The sequence below is a fragment of the Acomys minous genome (assembly GCF_964271855.1).
Source record: "Acomys minous genome assembly, chromosome: 16".
Lineage (NCBI taxonomy): Eukaryota > Metazoa > Chordata > Mammalia > Rodentia > Muridae > Acomys > Acomys minous.
The window spans coordinates 72,879,321-72,904,757 of record NC_140498.1 but is presented as its reverse complement, the minus strand read 5'-3'; the positions used below and the strand labels follow the sequence as shown (position 1 = coordinate 72,904,757).

At 47.6% G+C, this 25,437-nt stretch overlaps 1 protein-coding gene across 12 annotated transcripts in view; it reads right to left on the bottom strand.

The window, feature by feature from the left end:
- The window catches only part of CUX1 (cut like homeobox 1), a 346,720-nt gene that overhangs the window by 150,793 nt on the left and 170,490 nt on the right, over positions 1 to 25,437 (bottom strand). For all 12 annotated transcript variants that reach the window (XM_084764549.1, XM_084764550.1, XM_084764551.1 and 9 more), the window contains exons 3-4: positions 22,323 to 22,370; positions 6,269 to 6,347 (exon numbers count right to left, since the gene is read on the bottom strand). In XM_084764549.1, the coding sequence (XP_084620675.1) occupies positions 6,269 to 6,347; positions 22,323 to 22,370 (127 nt within the window). The remainder of the gene's footprint in view (positions 1 to 6,268; positions 6,348 to 22,322; positions 22,371 to 25,437) is intronic.

Here is a 25,437-nt window from a genome sequence, read left to right as displayed (position 1 = left end):
CAGAGTGTGTGTAGTGTTGGGGAATGGGTGGAGGAAAGGAAGTGTCGGCTGTGAGTTTTTCGGGATTCTTAGGCCAGGATTCTGTATGACAGCCAGCCAGGAGGCCGGCAGAGTTCAAGTGTCTTGAGCAGCACACCTTAGACTGTACTTTGCACTGGGAAGTTGTTAGCATCAAGAGACTATCCCGGACCTCTGCCCTCACCCACAGATATGGACCCAAATACAGAGAGATGACAGCCTCAAGTACAGAGACTGAGGCAGAGGGAAGCTCCCCTGGGGAATCCTCTCAGGTAACAATGCTAGCAAGTGGGTATGACACCTGTGCGTAGAGAATGCATATAAATGTCAATGTGAGGTGCACTGAAGTAAAAAGAATTAGTTAGCCAGGTGTGGTGCATGCGCAGAACCTTAGCACCAGCTGGGGCTAGAGTGTCAGAAGTGTAAGGCCAGTGCTGGCTGCAGAGGCTAGGCTACCCCGAGCCTCATGAAACCTTTTTTTAAACAAACAAACAAACAAACAAACAAACAAAACGGAGGACAAGTATGATAGCTCAGCAGGTGAGTATTTGCTGACAAGCCCGACTACCTGGGTTTGATCCTCAAGATTCATATACTGGAAAGAAAAATCAACTTCTATAGGTTCTAACTTCCACACATGTGCTATGGTGCATTCATGCAAGAACACACATATAATAAAAATATTATAATAGACAAATAACTAAAAACTTAAACTCAGGTCATAGATGTAACTCTGGCAAAATGTCTTCTTGTGCAAAGCCTATAGCTCTGACTTCTGCAGGGGTGCAGCACCCCCAGAACCCCAGCACTAGAGAGGCTGAGGCTGGAGCATCATGAGCTCCAGGAGAGTCTGAGCCACAGAGTGAAACCTCATCTCAAACAGATCATCTCTCACTTGCCTGGCAGTCCATGCTTTCAATCCTAGCACTGGGGAGGCAGAGGCAGATAGATCTTAAAAGAAGAAAAAATAATCATCTTTCCATCACTAAAGAAACATTGTAACTGCTGAGATAACGACCAAGGCTGTTCAAGGCTGTTCTGCAATAAAGGTCTAGCCAGTATCTTTAGCATGCTGGGGTTCTGTTCCATAGTTGTTTGTTTTTGGTTTTCAGAGACAGGGTTTGCACTAGCTGGTTTCATGTCAACTTGACACAAGCTAGAGTCATTAGAGAGGAAAGAGCCCCAATCGAGAAAATGCCTCCATGAGATCCAGCTGTAAGGCATTTCCTTAATTAGTCATCATTGGGGGAGAGCCCAGCCCATTGGTGCCATCCTTGGGCTGGTGGCCCTGGGTTCTCTAAGAAAGCAGGCTGAGCAAGCCATGAGAAGCAAGCCAGTAAGTGCCATGGCCTCTGCACCAGCTCCTGTCTCAGTCTGCTGCCCCGCTTGAGTTCCTGTCCTGACTTCCTTTGGCAGTAAGAGCGATGTCGAAGTGTGAGCCGAACAAACCCTTTTCTCCTTAAGTTGCTTTTTGGTCATAGTGTTTCGTTGCATCAGTAGAAACCCTAACTAAGACAAGGCCTCTTTAGAATTATTTTGTGTGTGTGTGTGTGTGTGTGTGTGTGTGTGTGTGTGTGTGTGTGTGTGTGTGTGTAAAGCTGGAAAGAGGTGTCTGATCCCTGGAGCTGGAGTTACAGGCAACTGTGAGCACCTAATATGGGCGCTGGGAACTTAACTTGGGTCCTGCAAGAGCTGTGATTGTTCTCTCTTAACTGATGACTAGAAGCAGCCTGGTCCTGGATCTTTATGTAGCTAAGGGAGACCTTGAATTTCCTGACCCTCCTGAGTGCCAGAATTACAGGTGTGTGCCCCCACACTTGGCATTTGGGGGTGTGGGGTGTTGAGCATGAACCATGAACATAGTTAAGGAGTGGCTAGGGGGTCCGAGTCAAGTTGAATAAGCCGGGGATAGGGAGGGAGATCCTGGCTGGGATGCAGGCAGGACAGCTGTTCAAGCAAATGCAGGTGCCAGGTATCAAGTAAAGCCACAGCACTTGCCAGGCACAGTTGCTGAACCCGGAATGGAAGGGCCGGGTCAATGTCTTTGCAGCCATGAAAATCTTTACAGACTGACATAAAAGCTAAATGAAAACTCAGAGAGCTATTAAAGTACTCCATGGCAGTGGCAAGACAGTCTGTGCTGGAGCGGTGGATGCTGTCTGATACTTCAGTGCTCTAGGGAGCTCACGCCCACGGAGGTGTCAATCACAGGAGCAAGGCGCACAGTTGGCCGAGGAAGGCTAGTGAGCAGGAGAATGCCAAGGAAACACTGTGCTTAGTTTAGTCTTCTTTAGCTTTTGAGACAGTTTCATGGTGCCCTACACTGAACTTACTGTAGAGCAGAGGATAACCGTATCCTCCTGCCTCTTGCTGAGACTGATCTTAGCAAGAGATCCAACAAGAGATCCAACGAGAGATCTCAGCAAGAGAACCAACCTTGACCATGAGGCACTTCCCTTCTAGCAGACCTCACAGACAAGGAGGAAGAAAACAAAACAAAACAAAACAAAAAACCAAAAAAAAAAAAAAGATACCCAACAGCTTCAGGCGGCATGGCGGCTGGCGCCACCTCAGGACCTAGCTCTTCCTGGGGCTGGCAGCCCTGCCTGAGCTCCTGGCACTGAGCCACAGGGCACGTAGCTGACATACCTGTCGGCTTCTCCAAGCTTCCTGTCTGTCTCTCTCAAGTAGAACTCAATATATCCACAAGTCCTTCTGTATTCTACTGGACTGCAGCCTAAAGCCCACAGACAATGAAGGCTCCCGGACCCCTGCCTGGCTGGGTGGCTGTCAATAAATGAGGCACTATTGACCAGGCCTTTCCTGGAAGCCTCAGCCACAGGATTACCTCATCTAAGCAATCGCCAGACTACATGACCAAGGTGGAGCACTCCAGCCCAGCTTCCTAGGTAATTTGTCAGATCACAGCACGTCTAGCATGCTGAGGGTAAAAGCGATCTACCTGGAATGTAGGTGTGTTTTGGTTGACTTTGATACAGAAAACACTGTCTATCTATCTATCTATCTATCTATCTATCTATCTATCTATCTATCTATCTATCTACCTATCTACCTATCCATCCATCCATCCATCCATCCATCCATCTATCTCCAGTAGACCATACTGGCCTGGAATTTCATATGTAGCCAAGAATGACCTTGAGTCCCTGGTTTCTTGCCTCCACCTCCTGAGAACTAGGGATTATAGGTATTCAGCACAGCGCCTGAATCTATGTGGCTACAGATCGAACCAGGGCTTCGGGCATGCTAGACAGGCATTCTATCAACTAAACTACACTCTCCATTCCAAAATAGTAAATTTGTCTTCAATGTGAACTTTAATTCTCTAGCCTAGTGGTTCTCTACATTCCTACTGATGAGACCCTTTAATACAGCTCCTCATGTTGTAGTGACCTCCCAGCCATAAAATTATTTTGTTGCTACTTCATAACTGTAATTTTGCTACTGTTATGAACCGTAATGTAAATATCAGATATGCAGGATATATGATATGTGACCCTCAAAGGGTTGCGACCCACAGGCCACTAGCCCAAGCTTGGTGTGATGCCACATATCTCTATCTCTAGCACTTGGGAGACTGAGACAGGAGGATTGTGGTGAGTTAAGAGACTAACTTGGAGCCGGGCAGTGGTGGCGCACGCCTTTAATCCCAGCACTCGGGAGGCAGAGGCAGGCGGATCGTTGTGAGTTCAAGGCCAGCCTGGTCTACAAAGTGAGTCCAAGACAGCCAGGGCTACACAGAGAAACTCGGTCTCAAAAAACCAAAAAAAAAAAAACCAAAAAAAAAAAAAAAAAAAAAAAAAAGAGACTAACTTGGACTGCATAGTGAATTTGAGGTCACCCTTAGATATACAATATAACCCTGCCTCAAAAAACAAGCATGGGCTGGTGAGATGGCTCAGTGGGTAAAGGTGCTTATCCCTAGGACCTACAGGTGGAAGGAGAGAACAGACTCTGACAAGTTTTTCTGTGATGGACACACATGCACAGACAGACAGATTTGAAAATAAGATTCTCCAGCCCAATATGATTATGAAAACTATTGCTATATAAAATATAAGGTCTATATATGTGTGTGTGTGTGTGTGTGTGTGTGTGTGTGTATAATATATGAGATTTTAATGAGAAAGATAATTATTTGTGTTCTATGATAAACGAAGGCAGAAAATAATTTCAGATTAAGAATTCAACAGCCTGTTAAGTGATTACTTAGCTGGGAAACTTCACTAGGGGACATCCTGTGCAAACTTGACTCTACACAGAATATAAGTTTTAGTTTGAAAACAGGAGCTGAGGTCAAGAAGAAGGTAGGTCTTTGATAAACACAAAGCAAGGCTGCCCACTTCAAAGAATCCCTCAGCTTGACAAAGGCCAGCTCTCATGTGGAATACCCTTGCCTGTGGAATGTGGCAGTGCAGGCAGGAGCAGAGCCCTCCTGAGCAGGAGGAACCAAGAGAACACTTGAAACGAATAGTGTGCAAATGGCTGTACTTTTCCTATAAAGTCTGCATCCTAGGAGTCAGTGTAGACATCACATGGTTCAGAGAAAAAAAATTCTCAGATGCCTTCCACATAAGAGAGCCAAGTCCATGACAAGTACAAGGTCCTGGGGAGTTCAACCCCCAACACTGACATTTTTTTAAAAAGGAGAAAAAAAAAAAAAAAAAAGAAAGAAAGAAAGAAAGAGAAAGAAAGAAATTGTAAGAGTTGTCCACCAAATTGCTGGCACCTGAGGAACAGTGTGCTGGTAATTTTTTGTCAACAGGAAACAATTTAGAGCAACAATGGGAAGAGCAATTACCCCAATGGTCAATTGTATGGGGTATTTTCTTGACTAGTGATTGACAAGGCAGAACCCAGTCCACTGTCAGTAAGCAGTGCTGCCTCTGAACAGGTTGTTCAGGAAAGCGGGCTGAGCGGGCCATGGAGAGTAAGCCTGTAAGCACCTTTCCTCCATGGCCTCTGCTTCAGCTCGTTTCCAGGTTCCTAACTCCTCTCAATGCTATACCATGATATACATACACATAAGTCAAATTCTTTCCTGCCCCTCGTTGCTTTGGCCGCTGCTTTATTACAGCAACAGAGAAGCAAACTAGGAGAGGCAGTGCACCCTGAACACCAAATAGTCCATTATAGTACAGGAGCCCCCTTGTAGGTCTTGCACAGTCTCAGAAAAACCCCTGGTCCCACACAAACGCTTACAGAAAATCACAAGGTCAGCATTTAGAACATAGAGTATGACAAACAACCAAGGCACTTTAAAAATTGGATCATAGGAAAGTATTCTCCAGTAGGAAGCTATTTCCATATCCTACCCGTTTTCTAGATGAGAAAATCGAGACCTCACAGCAAGCCCACGGTAAAGACTACACTTCTCTCTTTTCTATTCAGGGAGTTCCTCCTTTGGTTCTGCTCTGAGAGAGAAGAGCAAAGCCTGTGGCGGCAGTGACTGGGTCGGAGAGAACAAGACCACTCCTACAGGCACAAGAGACAAGTTTCTGCTTTGTTTGTCAAGTAAGTCTACTACGGCTCATGTCCTCACAATTATAAAATAAGGTGAACACGTGACTTTGGTTTCCTTGTCAGCAAAGGAAGATGGCTACATGACTTTTCCTCCAGGATTGCGCTAGGATCCGTGTGATCATGTCCATCTGTCCTGACAGATTCTCCATCACATGGACGCTGAGGAATGAGAACCTCACCGCACTGCCCTAAAGGACAGATGCTGGCTCCCTGGAGAGTTCCTGACGAGGAGCACTTGAACTTGAATGCACTCTTTTAGAAGACGACACCACTAAGATACTACGTCACAGTGAACGGGACTGTCAGCTTTAAGCCTCCAGTGAGAGATTCTTTTCCAGGATCCCCTGATCCTTGGTGACCCTGGAGGGGAGTGAAGCACGCCAGGTACGCTGCCAGTGCCACGCCCGAGACTGCAGCAGAGCATTTACCACCGTTCTAGAGCTCCTGTGGGACGCACAGCACTCTGCAGCATGGCCACAGGGGCATGGGCTTACAAAGGATCAGCTAGTGAGCCTGGGCTTACACACGCATAGCATTTCCCTGCTTGTCCAAAGTCTGGATTGTAGAGAATTCACATTCCCCAGACCCTCTGGCTTTCCAGGGTGGCTGCTTGAGTGACCCATTCTCCTTAGGAAAATTAAAATCAGTAGCAGCCCCACCTCGAGCAGACATGGTATTCTCACTGGCTAGCAATGGCCTGACTTACCTGGAACATCAATTAATCTCTTGTACACGGTCAAGAAGGCTGCCTCTGCTTCTTTGCTTCTTTTACTCAGTGCATCAATCTAAACGAGGAGACAAAGAAGGGAAAGAACTCAAAATGTGTCAAGAGCCCACATTTTTTTTCTTTCTAAGAGAATCTTACTATATAGCCGGATGTAGCCTAGAACTCCCAATCCTCCTGCCTCAGCCTCCTACCACACATACCTGCTTGTGCTCTAGAATAAACGTTAAGACCCCATGGATAAGGCAATAGTAAGTCACGGACATGGGGGGAGGTCAGCAAGGGTCTTAAGGAGAGAGCACAGATATACCCACATGGGACTTTTGGCAGTGGCATTGGATGGTCGTCGAGTGGGGTCAGAATCCAAGAGGCCATCCTGTACACGGAGGAAGATAACATCTCCGTGGTATACACCACAGTAGAAGGTACTAGGGGGAGGCTGGGGGTGGAAGGGCAGTGGGATCCCTGTCCTCATTCCAGAGGACAATGTGAAAGGCACTGAGAAGTGACCAGTGGGGAAAACTGCAGCATGCTGAGTCAGTGTGTGGCACAGAGCAAGGTAAGTCAAGGACACTGCCGGGGTTTCCAGTCAGCACTGGGGGAGGTTTGATGTCAGTCTGTGTCTCGTCAACTGACCAGCTGAGCTCATTTCCCTCACCTGAGGGCTACATATCACAGAAAAGTGAAGTAGGAAACTCCAGGTAGAACAGACACTCACCCACGGAGCTTCATACTGTCAGACCACCGTGTTGAGCTACTTCCCTCCCACCACACAACTGCCAAGACAACAGCCGGCTCTGCTCCTGAGGCAGCAAGACTTCACACGCACTAAATTCGTACCGGCTCAGGAAAAGGACCTGGAATTACAGTTTCCTGTTGGCTTTACTCAGGATCATTCTCTCTCCCGTGTTATTAAAGAGGCAAAAGATGGGTCTTAATTATAGGGCCTCTTGCCTGGGCCAGGCAACAGTCTGTGAAGGGGTGAGCAAGGAGGGTGAACCGCTGAAGAGCCGGGGGACATGGCTCCTAGGTCGCAGGAGTTCTAACACAGGACAGGCAGAGACACTGCAAACACCATCAGCTTCTAACAAGTCACGCTCCAAAGTCCACATCTCAAGTCACTTGTTTACAATTCAGATTCTATTCTTCCTTCATAAAATAAAATTGTAATTTAAGTGTGTGCACAGAGTGTGTAAATGCAGTGTGCCCCAAAATAACCCACAAGGCAAATGCTTTCTCCCTGTCTCTCCAGGGTCTCCTTTAGTCCGTGTTGGCCTTGAACTTACTATGTAGCTGTAAATGAGTTTGAACCCCTGATTCCCCTGCCTCTGCCCCCCAAGTGGTGAGAAAGGTACCTGATGTCCTGCTTGGCTTACCTCAAGGGTGGACTACTTCTTAAGACCTAACTGCCTTTATGCCTGGGTCCCCACACTGGCTCCAGAAACCATCTCAGCACTGGCCTAGGGATGCACCTGCATTTCCCAGGTGCCTTCCCCTGCAGCAGACCAAGCGCGGGATGTGGAGCCTCCTGATGGATCCAGCTCCCTGTGCAAGCTGTTTACATGCCTAAGAGGGCCTTGCTAAATTGAGAGTCTAGCTTGTGGGAGGTAGGTTGATCTCTGTGAGTTTGAGGCCAGCCTGACCTACAAAGTGAGTTCTAGATTGTCACACGGAGAAACCCTGTCTTAAGCCTCTCTCCTACCCCTAAAAAACCCCAAATCAACCAACCAGCAAACACAGCAAAAGACTAACCCCTCACAGCCATTCATGTGGCTTTACTTAGAAGTCGGGCTTCTTTTTTTTTTTTTTTCCTTTTTGCGTTATGTCTGGGCCGGAAAGGATGGGCTGGCTCGCATGGGCTGGGGACAGGTTTACTGGGGCAGGGAAACTGGGACCATCACTGCCGATCATACATCTCCCATAGGATCTTCAGACTTCCTGAGTAACGAAGCTGGTTCCGGTGAGACGCCTCCTTCCATCTAATATGCCTTTAATCCCAGCACTAGGGAGGCAGAGGCAGGTAGATCACTGTGAGTCGAGGCCAGCCTGGTCTACAAAGCAAATCTAGGGCAGCCAAGGCTACACAGAGAAACCCTGTCTCGAAAAACCAAATGGGGGGGGGGGGGTCAGGCTTCTGTAAACTGGAAGTCAGCTCTATGGACCTGCATCCAACAGGACTTTATAAAAAGGGGTAACTTGGGGGCTGGGGAGATGGCTCAGATGGCAAAGTTGCAAGCACAGACTAGAGTTTGATTCCCTGAATCTAAATAAAAAACTAGGCACAGTGTTGCCAGCTTGTAATCCCAGTGCTGGGGAAGCTGAGACAGGAGGATCACTGGGGTTCACTGGCCAGCCAGCCAGCGCAGCCTGCCTGCCTGCCGAGTACCAAGTCAGAATCCAGGTGAGGATCTCAAAAGAAAAGGGTAGAAGGGGGCTGAGAAATAACTCTCAGGATTGCCTTTTCTGGCACCCACACAGTGCACAAACATACCCTCCTCACGTAAACACACACACACACACACACACACACACACACACATTCACCATATACAAATATATGATATAAAAGAGGGGACATGGGCATGAGAGATGGTTGTTGCCTGCCCTACCCCACCCCCTCGTATTAAAAATAGCTAGCCCACCAAGGGCCAATAGTCCATAACCACCACCCCTCCGCCATTTTTTGATGTGCCTAGTTCCCCAACCCTAGACTATCACAGGCTTCCCCTTTGTGCCACTCAGCTAACTGCATCACATTGTGAGGTCAGGCTCCCACCAATTAAACGATGCGGTCATTTTGCCACTTTAGAATAAGATCTAAGCGAACTTCCTGCACCGTGCGCTTGCAGCCTGGTTTGGGTCATGGCCCACCCTTGCCAGGCTACTTTCACCTTGTTTACGTGTTTCTTTGTGCGACATCTAGCAGCCATGCACAGGGAGAGCATAGCTGACAGGAAGCCAGGGCTGGGGCACTGCCTCCACACGGAATGCCGTTTACCACACTCCTTGTTCTCAAAAAGGAGCCAGCCCTGCTCACACAGTCACCTTGTCCTTTAGTCCCAGGACCGTGAGGCACTTGTTTCTAGACAGCACCAGGAAATGAATTCCAAGTCTGTGGCTCTGAGTGCTCCTTCCACAAATGTAAGCAAGCTCAAATTCTGTCCCAAGATGACAAGGGTAGGCAGTGGATTTTTATCATCCATGAAGCATATATGAAGTTCTCTTTCCTTCCAGAACAAGGTCTCATGTGGCACAGGCTATTTTTGAATTCACCATGTAGTTGGGGATGACCTTGAACTCCTGGCCCTCTTGCCTCCACAGGTATGGGCTCTCATGTCAGTTTATTCAGTGCCATGATTTCATGGATGCTTGGTAAACGCTCTACCACCGAGCCACATTCCCACTCCATGAGGTTTAAGAGAGGCTGCGTTTCTAGCTGAGGAAGCCAGGGCCCTGGTGAGCCTTCCCAAGCTGTCTGGAATAATCAGTGCATTCTGAGAATTCTGACAGCCTCTCTGGGATCCCCTTCCTCTGCCTCCTTCCCGTGGCAGCTGTCCTGAAATACGCACTAGTCCCCAGCTCATCTTTCCTGTGGTGGCTGTTCTTGTTCACTGCTTACAGCTGGTAAGCGGCTGCCACTTTCTGTTTGCGGAGTTTCACCTGAGTCTTCTCAGGCATATCCAGGCAAGGCAGAATATCTATGCCCAAGCCCAATTCCTCTAGTTTCAGTTCAGACTTCGCTCTGGCTGGCAGAGTTCCAGAGAAGAACAAGGTTGGCAAGAGGTGCCAGAACTTTTGGGGCTGGCTGTTTGACCATAACTGCCAGCGGCTAGAGGTGACAAACTTCATCTGCCAGGGCTGAGCAAGCAAGTGATCTAACACAGTCAAGTGACTTAACACAGTGCCCAACCCAGAGAAGGATCGAGTGACATTGGCTTTGTTTCCTGTAAGAGCAAGCCTGCAGGTGTCTACAGAGGGAATGGTCCTCTTGTCTGGACCCTTTATTGTTAAAAAAAAAAAAAGAGGCAGAAAGAAACCCATCCCATCCTTATCTGCCTGTCACTATGTGCCTAGGCAGTGGCACACTGAGGCATGGCAGTTCTTTGGGTGAGGTCTGAAGGCAGAGTGTGGAGTCAGGTTCCCAGGTTATACATGAGCACACCTGAGCCTGGGGTGGCAATTCTATCTACTGCTCTCATACCATAATAGCAAAGTGAACAAGAAGAAAGGACAGAGGTACCACTGTGATGGCAGGACTAGGTTGGATCATGAGATCACATAGGCTGTGGCCACTTGTAAAAACTGTCTTGCTCCGCAAGCTTCCTGTTCTGTTTGGGGCTCACCTCCTGCCACGCCTCCCCCTCCAGCCACACCCGGTCACTCCCTGTTCCCGGGAGTACCAAGCAATTTCTACTCAGCCTGGAAGGCGCCTCAATGGAATGTTCTACTGATCCGTGGGGCTGGGCTCAGATCCACCTATAAACCGGAGGCCACTCCCACCAGCGCAGGGGATCAGACTGTCCCCAGAGCCAGGGCTACAGACCAGACTCCCTTCCTCTAGATCTCCTTGCTGCAGCTCTTATCTTCTTTCTGAGCCTGGAAACCCACACTCAATGAACAATTTCACTTGCAGGACAGAGCTGCCTGTGGCATATGCACCTGCTTTTGGGGACACAGTGTAATGATAGCCCTGGACTCTCTGCAACCCCTAGAAAGGCAGTTTCCTACCACACATCTAGGCATCTTTCTACAAATGAGCCACCCCACCCACCTCCAGCAGCATGACCAGAGACTTCAACTATTTCTTTCTTCCCTCTATTTTCTTATTCTGAGTGAGGGTCTCATGTAGCCCAGGATGGCCTTGAACTTCACATGTAGCCAAGTACAATCTTGGATTTTTGACCCTCCTGCCTCCATTACAGGGGTGTTGAGACCACAGGTCTGCCTGCACTTCTACGCCTAGTTTATGCAGTGCCAGTGATGGCTTTGTGCATGCTAGGCAAACATTGTACCTGTAGTCTGCTACTGTATTGACAGTTGAGTCTGTGTCTGTAGTTAATACAGTGCTGTTTAGTACAAAAGGACAACACACACACACACACACACACACACACACACAATTTCCAGAGTAATCGGGCTGGTAATTCCTGTTTGATGCTGGCTTAACTTGGGGCGCTGTGCTTTTTTTATTCCAAAGGTGAACTGAAGTTCCAAAACTTATATAGAGTTAACAAGTTAATTTTTATGCGACAGACCTATAGCAGCAGTGTTTTGTATCTGTAACAGAAACAGCTTTTTCCATGGTCCTAGGCATGTTGCCCACTCCTGCTATCCCCACTCCTGGGAGGTGGAGGCAGAAGGAACAGGAGTTCAAGACCATCCTAGTCTACACATTGAACTGAAAGTCAGTCTGGCCTACAACAGAAAAGCCCCCCTCTCTCTCTCTCTCTCTCTCTCTCTCTCTCTCTCTCTCTCTCTCTCTCTCTCTCTCTCTCTCTCAGGAGTCAGCTGTCTCCCTCCATTATATGGTTCTGGGGATCAAATTCAGGTCATTGGGCTTGCTGGCAAGTGCCACTACCACCACCATCCGAGCCACCTCGCCAGCCTAAGTCATCCATCTTTGGATGAGGAAAGTGTGTTTTAGTAAAAATCTGAAAGAAGACGTTGGAACAGGTAAGAGTGAGGCCACAGTAGAGGTGTGGGCAGATGCAGAGGAAGAACAGTGCAGATAATCAAACTGATACTTAACGGCTTCCCTGTGTTGTTTGCCGGCCTTTCCATCGCCGCTGACATTCCCTTTTCAGAGTGCAGCTGAAGGGCTGTGAGGCTGGAGGGCTAGCTGCCTGCAGTCTTCCTAAAGCCCAACCAGACCTGGAGGTGAGCTACAGGAGACCGCTCAGAGCAGCAGCAGGCTCAGTGCAGAAGTGGGAGGGGCCGGCCGCCTGCCTCACTCACTAGTTCTTTCATTTCTTCATTCCCACCATAAAAACAAATTTGCAGACAAGTGGATGGATCTGGAAAAGATCTTCCTGAGTGAGGTAGCCCAGACTAAGAAGGACACACATGGTGGTATATACTAACTTATAAGCGGATATTAGCCACATAATACAAATAATCACACTATAATCCACAGACCTAAGAAGCTAAGTAACAAGGAGGACCTTAGGGGGGATGCTTACTACTCATTCAGAAGGGCAAATAGACTAGACACTGAAAGTGCTTGAAGAGAGGAAACAGGACAGGAGGCTACCATAGAAGTCCTCTGAAAGACTCTGCCCAGCAGAGGATTGAAGCAGATGTGGAGACTCACAGCCAAACTTAGGCAGAGCACAGGGAGTCTTATGGAACAGTTGGGAGCTAGAAGGACCCAGAGAGGACAGGAGCTCTACCAGGAGACCAATAGAGCCAACAAATCTGGGCTCGGGGGGGCCTGTGGAAACTGATGCACCAACCAAGAACCATGCATGGACTGGATCTAGGCCTTCAGCTCAGATGGCCATGTGGGTCCCCTGGATCTAGGCCTCCAGTTCAGATGGCCATGTGGGTGCCCTGGATCTAGGTCTCCAGTTCAGATGGCCATGCGGGTCCCCTGAATCTAGGCCTTCAGTTCAGATGGCCATGCGGGTCCCCTGGATCTAGGCCTTCAGCTCAGATGGCCATGTGGGTCCCCTGGATCTAGGCCTCCAGTTCAGATGGCCATGTGGGTGCCCTAGTAAGGGAAGCAGTGGTTGTCTCGGCCATGGACTCTGTTGCCTGCTCTTTGATCACTTCCTCCTGGTGGAGTGGCCTTGTCAGGCCACAGAGGAAGAAGATGCAAGCAGTCATGATAAGACTTGATAGGCTGGGGTCAGTTGGTAGGAGAGGAAGGATCCCCCTTTCTGTGGACTAGGGGAGGGGATGGGGGGAAGAGGGAGGGAGGGTGGAACCTGGAGGAGGTGAGGGAGGGGGCTATGATCAGGATTTAAAGTGAATAAATTAAAAATAAAACCAGAGTGTGAGGAGGTTCACAATCCCCTCCAAGGAGGCCAGAGCCTCCTCTTCCCTCCCACCATCTTTTGTTGTTGTTGGCGGTGGTGGTAGTCATACATTTGGGGGGGGGGAGTTTTGCATTTTTATTTATTTTATTTTTTAATGTATTATTTATTTTTTGGTTTTTTGGAGACAAGGTTTCTCTGTGTGGCACTGGCTGTCCTGGACTAGCTTTGTAGACCAGGCTGGCCTCGAACTCACAGAGATCCACCTGCCTCTGCCTCCCTGAGTGCTGGGATTGCAGGCCCATGCTCCATCGCAACATCTTTTACTTTAGGAAAACTGTGGGAGGGATGGGGAAAGTATTCCTAGAAAAGGAATGGTTGCCTGAGGTAGTGAACAGCTGGTAGAGTGCTGGTTCAGCATGCTTAAATCCCTGAGTTCTATCCACAGCACCATATAAACTGGTTATGTTGGTACATGCCTGTAACCTTACCGCGCCCTCAATCCCAGCACTTGGGACACATATACAGGCAAATCTCCTGAGTTCAAGGCCAGCCTGGTTTATAAAACAAATACCAGGATAGCCAGGGATACACAGAGACTGTCTCGAAAACAAAAAAACAAATCCCAACAATTCCTAGGACAGGAAAGACAATTTTTCCCCAAGAAGATATGAGTTATTGAAAGAAAATCTTAATGTCAGACATGGAAGACGTCCCTATAAGTTGTCAGTCAGGAAAGAAACCTGGTCCCCCAAAAAACAAAGGCTATATTCCATTGCTTTGTTATCCCCACGTATGACTCTATTGATGAAGATACAACCTATTTTAGGTGCAAAACATAGAGCTCCCTCCCTGCTGGATGGCTATCAAAGTGCCAAAGGTGGTATGCAGGATGCTGGAGGAGAAAAGTCATCAATGGACTTACCCAGGCAAACTCCCTGCCAGCTCCGATAATAATGTGCTACGTACTCTAGATGTTCCTACTGCTGTACTAATGGCACGGCATCTCTATGGTTGGATTTGAGGCTTGTCCACAGGAAAGGATTCATGTCTAGCACTGTAAACATGTTCAAAAGCTCATGGCTTGGACTCTAATAGAGTATCTACTACTGTTGCTTTGCCAAGTGGACATGTTGCCAAATTGCCTTTTAAGTATTTATATTGTGGTAGATTAGTGCAACTCTAGACTGGCCAGAAAAGCATCTTTCTGCAGTAGGCAGCAGTCATCCAATGCAGAGTCTCATACCTGGTTAAAGTGCTGAGAATCCTGACTGTTGAGTGCTTAGCCCTAAATACGACCATTATGCAAACCCCTCCAAGGCTCAGGGAACATCTGGGAAGAGGAGTCAGAAAGAATGTAAGAGCAAGAGGCTGGGGAGGAACACTGTGAAACGCTGTCTTCTAGATATTATTTATGAACTCAGAGCAGCTATGGTTACCGCACATGATCAAGCCAATCAATATTCCAGCATGGGTGGGGGAGGAGCTCATGAGGCTCCACCCCTAGCCGAAGAGCTATTGGCAATTGATGGCTTCTGGGGGAGGGGAGTCATTTTTCTTTGGGGCTAGGCCTGATGGTAAGGGCCAAAGCTTCAGCTTAAGAGACCCTTTCTCAAAAACAAACGAACGAACAAACAACAATGAAAGAGTTCCAGGCCAGCCAGAACTAAATGGTGAGATGATGTCTCAATAACTAATAATAATGAAATATACATTGTAAGCATATATAAAATTGTCAAAGAATAAAAAAACTAAAAGAGGGAAGTATAAAATTTACTCTGAAAACCATAAAACATTATAAAAGAAGCTAGATTAAATGGAGGTCTTTGGTCAATTGGAGACTTAATACTACTACAATGGTAATAGGCACAAAGCTGATTTACAGATTCATGCATGGCATTCCAAAATCCCAGCTGGTCTTACCATCGCTGAAAATGAAAGACTGATCCTGAAACCTATGGAAATACAAAGGCCCCCAAACAGACAAAAATCTTGAAACTGGAAAAAGTTGGCAGACTCATACTTCCCAGTTGACAAATCACAGACCACGTGAACCAAGACTGTGGCATCGGAACAGGAAAAACCATACAGACCAATGAAGGGTGAGAAGAGCCAGCAAGAACATTTACATAATAATGATTTACTGTTTGACAAGAACAATGAGATCATCAAATTGCAGAAAGCTGGCTTTAATTTTAGAAGTGCTAGAGATTGAACTAAGAACTTCACACATGCTAGGCAGGGGCCCTACCACTGAGCCACACTCCAGCCCCTCACTGGGAGATTCTAGGCAGGGGCTCTACCACTAAGCCACACTCCAGCCCCTCACTGGGGGATTCTAGGCAGGTGCTCTACCACTGAGCCACACCCCAGCCCCTCACTGGGGATTCTAGGCAGGGGCTCTACCACTAAGCCACACTCCAGCCCCTCACTGGGGGATTCTAGGCAGGTGCTCTACCACTGAGCCACACCCCAGCCCCTCACTGGGGGATTCTAGGCAGGGGCTCTACCACTAAGCCACACTCCAGCCCCTCACTGGGGGATTCTAGGCAGGTGCTCTACCACTGAGCCACACCCCAGCCCCTCACTGGGGATTCTAGGTAGGTGCTCTACCACTGAGCCATGCTCCCAGTCACTTATCAAGTCTCTAAGTGTTCTCTGTATAAGTTTATTCTGGGAATCCAACAGTTTGGCCATTGGACTCTTGATGTCAGTCTCATAAATGGAATTTCTGTGTTGAGTCCATGGGACATTAGGAAAATCTAATGAACATGCAGACATAGCTTTTCCTAAAGAAGATCTGTGGAGTATCAGTCATGCTAGTCACTGAAAATTGACCATGTTTGAGCAAATCTGTGTCCTTGGACTTCTGATCCTCTTGCTTCTACCACTTAGGTGCTGGGATCACGGGCTGCCACCATGCCAGGTTTGTAAATACCGTTTCTAATTCTCACCCCAATCTATTTCACTGAACCCTCATGTTTATCATTTGAGGTAGCAGAGGCATCGAGGGGTCAGCTGATTTGGCCAAGGTCAAGTCAGAGGCACCAGGCCTTAAACTTTTTAACTTTAGGCCTAGTACTCTTATCCTGATATCCTTGAGTTGGACTGACAGAAGATAAAACCTTTTTACTGACAGGGCTTTTTTTTTTTTTAAATTTATATAGCTGAGGTGTTACCTCCATCCATGCGTCTGTCTGTCTGTCTGCCTGTCTGTCTATCAATCAGTCATTTCCTTTCTCCTCTATTATTTTTATGTCGGTTAAATTCTTGTCAATTTGACATAAGCTAGAATCATTTATGAAGAAGGAACCACAATTGAGGAAATACCACTATGAGACTGGCCTGCAGGCAAGACTGTGGGGTATTTTATTGATTGATTGATTGATTAATGTGGAAGGGCACTGGACAGTTGGCCTTGGGTGCTGTAAGGCAGCTGAACAAGCCGCAGAGGGCAAGCCAGGAAACAGCACTCCTCCCTAGTTTCTGCCTACATATTTCTTCCTCAGGGTCCTGTACTGAGATTTTTGGTTTCTTTTAAAATCCAGTTATGTTATATGAATATGTTTTTATTTTAATCTCAGGTGTGGGATATGGGGCTGCTTCAGTTTGTCCACAGCCACTAACTATGATTTGTCTTGTGCTCTGGGAGGAATGTGATTTTGCCAGCTGAGGAGAGTTTATGTTTTGAATGCTGTGGACTTTCATAAATGCCCGAGCCCAGAGAGGAGCCAGGAGTGCTCCACAGAGGACAGGAGCTGCTTCCCCTGCTGCTGCATTTGCTGTGGTTTGTTACATGGCCATGCGCAAAGAGATGAGTAGAAGAAATTGGATGTCCTGTCGGCAAAGATCAAATTTGCCGCAAGGAAATCAATACCTCAATTTAGCAGTAGTCCAAAGAGGTCTACACCGCCTCTCCCTTCTAACCTTCTTTCTCGCCTACCTAGTGTTGGGGGGTAGAAGGTACTGGGGTGGAGAAGGGTGGGAGCTATAGAAACCCAATAAAGTAGCCAAAAAGCCCGGCTCTAGGCTCCAGCCCGGCTTCCATTTATGAGGGATTGCAAGCTATAAGATGAAAAACTCTTTCCTTTCCAGGTTCCTTTTGGTCATGGTTGGTTATCACAGCACCAGGAAACATCCTTTCCCATACCCATCTGGTCAATTATCCATCTATTTCATTTCATGCACGTCCTCTTTAAACCCACCCAACCCACTCATTCACTTAATCTTCCATCTATTCCCATTCATCTATCAAATCATTCACCTATCCCCATCCATCCATCATCCTCCACCTGCTTGATCATCCATCTGCTCATCCCCTTTTTTCTACTCATCTACCCAAACATCCAGCCACTTCTTCCAATCTACCTAGCCAACCATTCAGTTATCCATCCATCTGCCCTACCCACCAATATCCATCTATCCTACTCAGTCTGTTTACTCTCTCCCATACCTATCTACCCATCCAATTCATCTACCCATGCATCCTCAGCCACATAAGTTCACCCACCCATTCCACTGAACCATATCCATCTACCTCACTCACCAATCCATCTGCCCAATCTGCTCATCTGTCTTCAACCAACCACAGGCATCCACCCATCATCCTTCTTCCTTGCATCCTTTATTTAACGAGGGCCTACTATGCAACAAGCACCATGTCACATGCGGACTCACTAAACATTAAACTCTCTGAAAACAGTGTCTGCCATTACATATCAAGGTCCAGTTCAGTATGGTTTGGCACATAGGTACCACTGAAGCAAAGAAAGACTAAGCAGAAGTTGTCAGGGCAGAAGCTCAGAGTCTAGACAAGACTAACACTAACAGTAGTGACTTGGTGAGGCTGGGTTACAACCCCACCATGAGCTGAGCAGGGGTAGGGCTGGGTCAGACTTGCTCAGCTGTCAGAGTCATCGAGTAATAGCCTGATTTCCACATGATCAAGGAACTGAAGTAAAAGAGACATGTCTCAAGGAACCCACAGTTCCCCTGGGTGCCAACACGGGTCTCTGGATCACACAGGACCTGACTTCCTTGTCTTGGGCCACTGTCCTCTGTTACCTGAGGTTCTGAGAGAACACTGCCAATATCTAACCGTCCTCTCTTAAGCTTTTGAGGCTCCTTTTTGTCTGTTTCCATCAGGTCAGGTGGATTCAACAACACTTCTGAGGCATCTCCTAGGTGCCTGGCTCCAGGAGACACCAGAGTCCCTGAACACCCTCCTGGAGGAGCAGGGCTGTCCCTTACTTAACTCCAGGCACAGGAGGCCACCAGGTGCCTGTTAGGCAGCTGGGAGCCTGATGCACAGGAGTTTCCCAGCTCAGAGGCCAAAAGGCAGCCGGGTAGAGCACACCCCACTTGAGTACCCACTGTAAACATCCAAGAAACCTAGTGATGGCTACTGAGAGGACGTTAAAAATAATTACCCTCTGAAAATATTAGATTTGCTCTGGATTGTTCATTACACACAATGGTTTAATAGGACTTTTATTGAATAGCTGCAGAGCTCTGGGCCGAAATCAATTTGCTTTACACGAGGAATTTTGATGTGTGCTGTTGACTTCCCCAACACGGAGCAATTTGTAATAGCTTTGGCTCACTGTTGTTTTCAAAGCTCCCTGCTACATCACAAGCATTTATTTCTGACCACAAAATTACATTTATTCAACAGAAAGCAGCTCCGGGTCTTTAAGAGGTTAACTTCTGGAGTGCTTGGCTGCTCTCCAGCGCTGAGGAGGAGCCCAGGCGCAGTGGCCCCCTGTACACAGGGGCGGCAGCGCCAGGCGGGCGGCCATGATTAATAGAGTGCTGAGTGCGCGCCTTTCCACATGCGAGCTGCTCGGGCCCCGGCTCCCATAGATCATGGGCTCGGCCTCAACATATCTGACTAAAATTGAATTTGGCTTCTCTCTCAACCGTTCATTTCCTATGTTATGCAAGGTTATATCCTTTTCTGCATGAGCAGAGCTAAACCAGCTGCAGCTTCGGAGGGGAAAATGTGCTTTCAATTATAGCGCTGGCCCACTCGCCTCAGCACAGTCCCGGGCGCCTCTAATTGAGCCATCACCCAGCCAGCCTCAAGGAGGACCCTGTGCTGGTCGGGCTTGGGGTTTTGCTCTAAGATCGTTAAAATGCACCATGCCCATTGTCACCTTAACCACAATGGTCCCTTCTACTACTGTAGAAAGGCTCAGAGTTTGAGGGTGGCTGGGCTGGGTAAGAAAGAGGTTCATGGTGTAGAGGACCACATAATAGGAGGTGTGTGTGTGTGTGTGTGTGTGTGTGTGTGTGTGTCTGTGTGTGGTGTTCCTGTGTCCTGTGCCTAGAGTTAGTCAGTTTGTCTCCATAGTACCTAGAGCTCTCTGTCTACAGGCTCCTACTAAAGACACTAGCCTTAAAGTTGTAGGTACCTCTGATGTCTCTGACCCTTAAAAATTTTTTTTTCTCCCTGGGCGGTGGTGGCACATGCCTTTAATCTCAGCACTTGGGAGGCAGAGGCAGGTGGATCTCTGAGTTCGAGGCAGGTCTGGTCTACAAAGTGAGTTCCAGGACAGCCAGGGCTACACAGAGAAATTGTCTTAATACTCCGTTCCCCTAAGAAATTATGATTGATCGGCTGATTGATTGTGACAGGGTTCCATGTTCCCAGCCTGGGCCTAAACTTAGTATGTACCCAAGGATGGCCTTGAACTTCTAATCCTCCTGTTTCTACCTCTCAAGTGCTGGGATTATAAGCTATGTAGCCAGTTAGCTTGAGCCACATATGATCCTGTATAAAACAACAACAAAACACATACACGTTTATAATAATGTGTAATATATAACATAAATTAATAGATATGAAACACATTGTATACAGCTTTTTAAAAACAAGCATTTCCCATATAGTGGAGGTTAGCCCTCCGTTCACCCTGCTATGCGGGCTGCCCTGGACCCCTGCACCATCCTGTATCAGCTCTGGCCTTGGTTTTTGAAGGGAAGCACTCACTAAGTGTGTAGGCCTTTTCTTGCTCACCTGCCTTGTGTTAGAGGCCTTCACCCACGAACTCTGCCATGGGTAGGAAGAGCTATTACTTCTTCCATACCTGGCCCAAATGGGACTCAGCGATGGCCACTTTGAACATTATTACCACTTTGCCTTGCTTGTCGGCATGTGTAAGTCTAAAACTTTACCTGTTTCCCTGCTGGCCTAAAACTGACCACGGGGCCCGGGACTGCATGTGGCCTTGTGTTTTTCACAAGTGCTGGAGTACATGGAGTGGAGCTGAGACTCAGAAGTAGCTACAGGGGTGCCATTGTTCATTTGGGGTGAGACTTTTCAGTGCGGTGTTGCTCTAGGGTTACTTAGGCTTCTTGCCTGGACTTTATATTGTAGCCCAATAAAGTCACTGGCTTCCTGAGGTGGACTTTGGTGACATTGTCCTCAGTGATCTATGAGGAGTGTGATCCCTTGGCTGAGGCAATGTGCTCCCTGCTAGGGAAAGGGCCATTTTTAAAATTTGGTCTCTTCTTCCTATTCTTTGATCTCTGAGAAAGCCTTACCCCAGACTGTGCGAGGCCAGGGAGCTACTGGCTTAGGCAGCGTAGTGTAGAACCTGGGGAGATGAGGGGAGGTGCGGGGCGGGGCGGGCGGAGGAAATCTCTTAGGAAAAAATTCAAGGTCTTATTAGAAAAAAGCAGTGGTTTTGAAAAAGTACAACAGTATGAGTTCACAAAGGAACAATAAACATAATTATAATTCAAAATAGATACAGGAACAAAACAGAAATGAATGCACCCCAAAGAAACATATTCAAGGTTGGTTCTTTAAAAACAACTCACACAGTTTTCAAGCCATTTTACTAATAAGTAAAAAAAGATGAACACAATGTTAAGAATGAAAGTGGATCCCAGCACTTGGGAGGCAGAGGCAGGCAGATCATTGTGAGTTCGAGGCCAGCCTGGTCTACAAAGCGAGTCCAGGACAGCCAAGGCTACACAGAGAAACCCTGTCTCGAAAAACCAAAAACCAACCAACCAACCAACCAAAAACAAACAAACAACAACAATAAAAAAAAAAACCCAAAAGAATGAAAATGGAGAAATAAAGCTTCAGCAGATTAAAAGGACCGAGGGGTTGGGCAGATGACTCGGGTCAGTTAAGGTGTTCATTGCTCTTGGGAGGACTAGCGTTCCATTCCCAGCACCCACATGCTGGCTCACAACCATGCGTGACTACAGTTCTGGGGATCTGACCTCTGTAGGTCCTAGATGCTTTGTTTGCTTTTAGACAAGGTCTTGCCACATAGCATAGGCTCAACTGGGACTCACTATGTAGCTGAAACATCAAACAAAATCCTCCTGTCTCAGGCTCCAGAGTGCTGGGTGGATCATAAGAGCGCTCCACCAGGCCTGGCTGTGAGGGATTGTTTAAATTACTGTTGGAGTAGAACATGCTTCAAATTGGATTGAACGCTGAGGTTAACTCCCGCTCCCAATTAATTGTCTGGGCTTGTGAAACAGAAAATTAAGTACAGCAATCAATCAATCTAATTTCAACGTGAGTTAAGTTTGATGACTTTGCCATAATAATTACATGTAATCGTTATGATTATAAAATTTCAAACTTTTCAATCAAAGACAACAGTTATTATTGGCTTCTTCTAAAGGCATTTCTGATCTGCTTTCATCTTAACAGCCTGTCTGTGGGGGAGAGAGGGGTGTCCCTGGAGGCATCAGGGAAAGTGGAGGATGGGAGGGTGTCTCAGGAAGTAGGAGACGATGCTCTGGGGTCTCAGTGACATTCAGTCCCATTTCCACAGCTCCTCAGCAGGCCTGAATAAAAGTCAAAAGCGAGCTGGAGCACCAGCATCCATCTCTCGGCTTCCCGATGGAGGAGGTGACCTCACACGCCTGCTGCCATGCCTCCCCACCACGATGGACTGTGTACCGTTACACTGTGAGCCACAGTAAACCTTCCTTCTGTAAGTTGCCTTTGTCGGGTATGCTGTCGCAGCAGTAAGGAAAGTAACCACCAAGCAGGTGGCGTGAGTGTACAGTGACCACAAAAGCTTACTTACCTCCCCTTGGAAGCTCTTGAGCAGTGGTGCTACCTGCTTGCGCAAATCCTGGGAGGAGGAGGTCAGGAGACAGCCATTGGAGGAAAGAGAAAAGAACATGGGTTAGGCTTCCTACAAAGGCTGCCCAGGTTATCATCACAGAAAGTCATAAAACAACATCCTGTCTTAAGACAAAATGGAACAAAACAGTCTAAGTTCTAAAATGTGTGTGGTATATGTACTTGTTCACGTGGATGTACGCATGTGTCCTCCGAGGCCAGGAATTGAGTGTCTTCCTCAATTGCTCTCTGCTTATGTTTTGAGACATGGTTTCTCACTGGCCCAGAGCTTACTGATTTGGGGAAGCTGTCTGGCCAGGGAGGCTGCAGGGATCTGCCTGTCTCTGCCTTCCAACATTGGGATTACAAGCACATGGCCTGTGCACATGTGGCTTTTATGTGGGTTCTAGGAATCGAACTCAGGTCCTCATGTTCTCATGGCAAGACGTTTTATCCACTGAGCCACCGCCCTTTCCCACAGTTTCCTAAGGGCTACCATTTATATGTGTGTCACCATCTTTGGAGAAGCCAACAGTGTTTTGCTTGTCCACTGGATGATTTCTTTCTTATATTTCTACACTAAGTTTGATGACAAACGTAGTGAAATGCATTCACAGGCTGTTTTGTTTTGTTTTGTTCACAAACATTGCTACCTGTGAAGATGAATGGCCCCAAAGATATCCTGCGGGCTGTGAATACACAAGTTGACACAGTAAAGGGACACTGCAGCGGTGATTACATTAATGATCATGGGTCAGGGAGAGGATCCTGGACCATCTAGGTGGGGCTAATGTCATCAGAATGCCCAAGAGGGAGTCAGAAGACGATGCAGAGAAGCAGAGATTGGAAGACAGGAAGACGTAGGGGTCCTGGCCAGAGGACAAGTATAGCCTGGCAGAGCTGGCGCAGGCTGGAACCAGACCTCCCCTAAGCTTCTGGAAGGAATGCAGCTTTTGCTGGCACCTCCATGTCCACCTCGTAAATCCTGTTCTCAATTCCCACCCTCCAGCAGTGTCAGATGATGTATTCCTGTTGTTTCAAGCAGATGGCAGCAATGGGGAATAAAATACTGTTCTCTTCAGCCCACTGCCCATTCCAGAAAGACAGGATAAAAATCTAATAGTGAAGGGCAAGGGAAAATAAAAACAAATGGCGACAGGAGAACGATTTGTGTTTCTTGGGTTTTATTTGGTTTTTGAGAAAAGGTCTCATGTAACCCAGGCTGGCCAGAAACTCACTATGTAGCTCAGGATAACCCTGAACCTCCACTTCCCAAGTGCTGGAATTATACAGCCCTAAGTTCATGTGTGTGAGTGTGTGTGTAATATTTTACAACCTCGTTACTATTAAGTCTTAGTAACCTGGGCATTATTTGCTACATGGCTTAGCAGGGAGGAGACACAGGACCTGGTGGCATGCCCTTTGCACCAGGTGGCTGACTGCTTCCATCATGGGCAGCTCAGGCTGAGAGATACATCTGCAAATTAATACTCTCCTGTGAGGGCGGGTCAGGGATAGCAAGGCCCCATCCTGAGGGTCAGTGGGAGAGGTTAAAGAGGCTTCGAAGAACACTAATAGTGCCAGGACGATACAGAGCTAAACAGAGTTCCCAAGAAACCGGTGTTGCTTCTACAGAGAGCTGCAGATCTAAGGGGCCAGGAAAGACTGGTTTAGCAGCTGGACGCTTCAGGGGGACAGAGAGAGCAGCTGGAGAAGGTTTGGAAGCTGCCACAGCAAATGTGTAGGATGTTTAGGTAAAGCACCAGGGGAAGGAGCAGGAGGAAAGGGGCCAGGCCTGAGAGTGCTAGCTGAATGTCCAATCTGTGCTGGGCACCAGCAGCCCTTAACCTTTGCCCAGTGACCCCATCAACACTATGGGCTGGAACAATGAACAGAAGGATGTCTGCAGCTTTGAAAGAGAAGGAACTGCTGGTCACTAAAAGAGAACATGGTACTAATGGACACGTGTGTCACCCAGATGGCTCCGGAAAGCCAGCTGTGGTGACCTGTGCTTATACACCCCATCACAGGGAGGCTGATCCAGGAGGACCACAAGCACAAGGGCAACCCAAGCTATACCAATTAGGTCCTCTCTCACAAAGCTCCATTCAGAGGACTGAGAGAAGCTGAGTGACACACAGGATGGCAGAAGTGAAGAGCCCAGAACTGGGGACCACAATTGAGAAAAGGAAGAGAGGAGGGCTTCATAGGTCAGTGTAGGCCCAAGCTCAGATGGCCCCTGGGCTCCCCAACCCTTCCTCTGCAGCCTACAACAGGATTCTGGGAAGGCCAGAGAGCTGCACCTCTCATGACAGGCTTGCCACTTCCCCTTTTAAATTATTTGGTTTTTTGTTTGTTTGTTTTGTTTTTGAGAAAGAATCTTACTGGTCTTGAATTCAATGTAGCCGAGGATGACCTTGAACTCCTTGATCCTCCTTTCTCTACCTTCTGAATGCTGAGATTCAGGTATGTGCCGCCATGCCTAGCTGATGTGGTCTGGGGATGGAATCCAGGGCTTTGTCAACTGGGCCACAACCCCAGTTCCTGAAGCAACCTTTTTGATGTGAAAGTCAGATATGCATCTGTCTCCACACAGGTGCACGTGTACCCCTTAGCTCCCATGACTGATGGGAAAAAGAACTGACTATATATTCAGACAACACACACACACACACACACACACACACACACACACACACACACACACACTGACACAGATGCACTTCAAGCCACCAGCTAAAAGTCACTCGTTCTAATTTTATTTCTTGGCAGTTTCAGAAATGCCTTATCTCAATCTGTCGCCTGCAAATATTATCTGGTTTGTTACTAAACTGAGGAGAGAGATTCAAAGCTGCTCAGTTCTGGCCCACGGGACTGTGTCGCCATCGGTTAGCATGGACAGGAAATGATTTATCCTCTTTTTAGAGCACGGTGCCCTTTGTATTTGAGACAGCCACTGAAACCACAGTCTCTGCTGCTTCTGGTCTTGGGTCACTACTGATGCACACCCTCCGTGACAACTGCCAACCGAAGAAAGGTGGGGTTCAAGCTGATTGAAACCACAATAGAATTGAGTT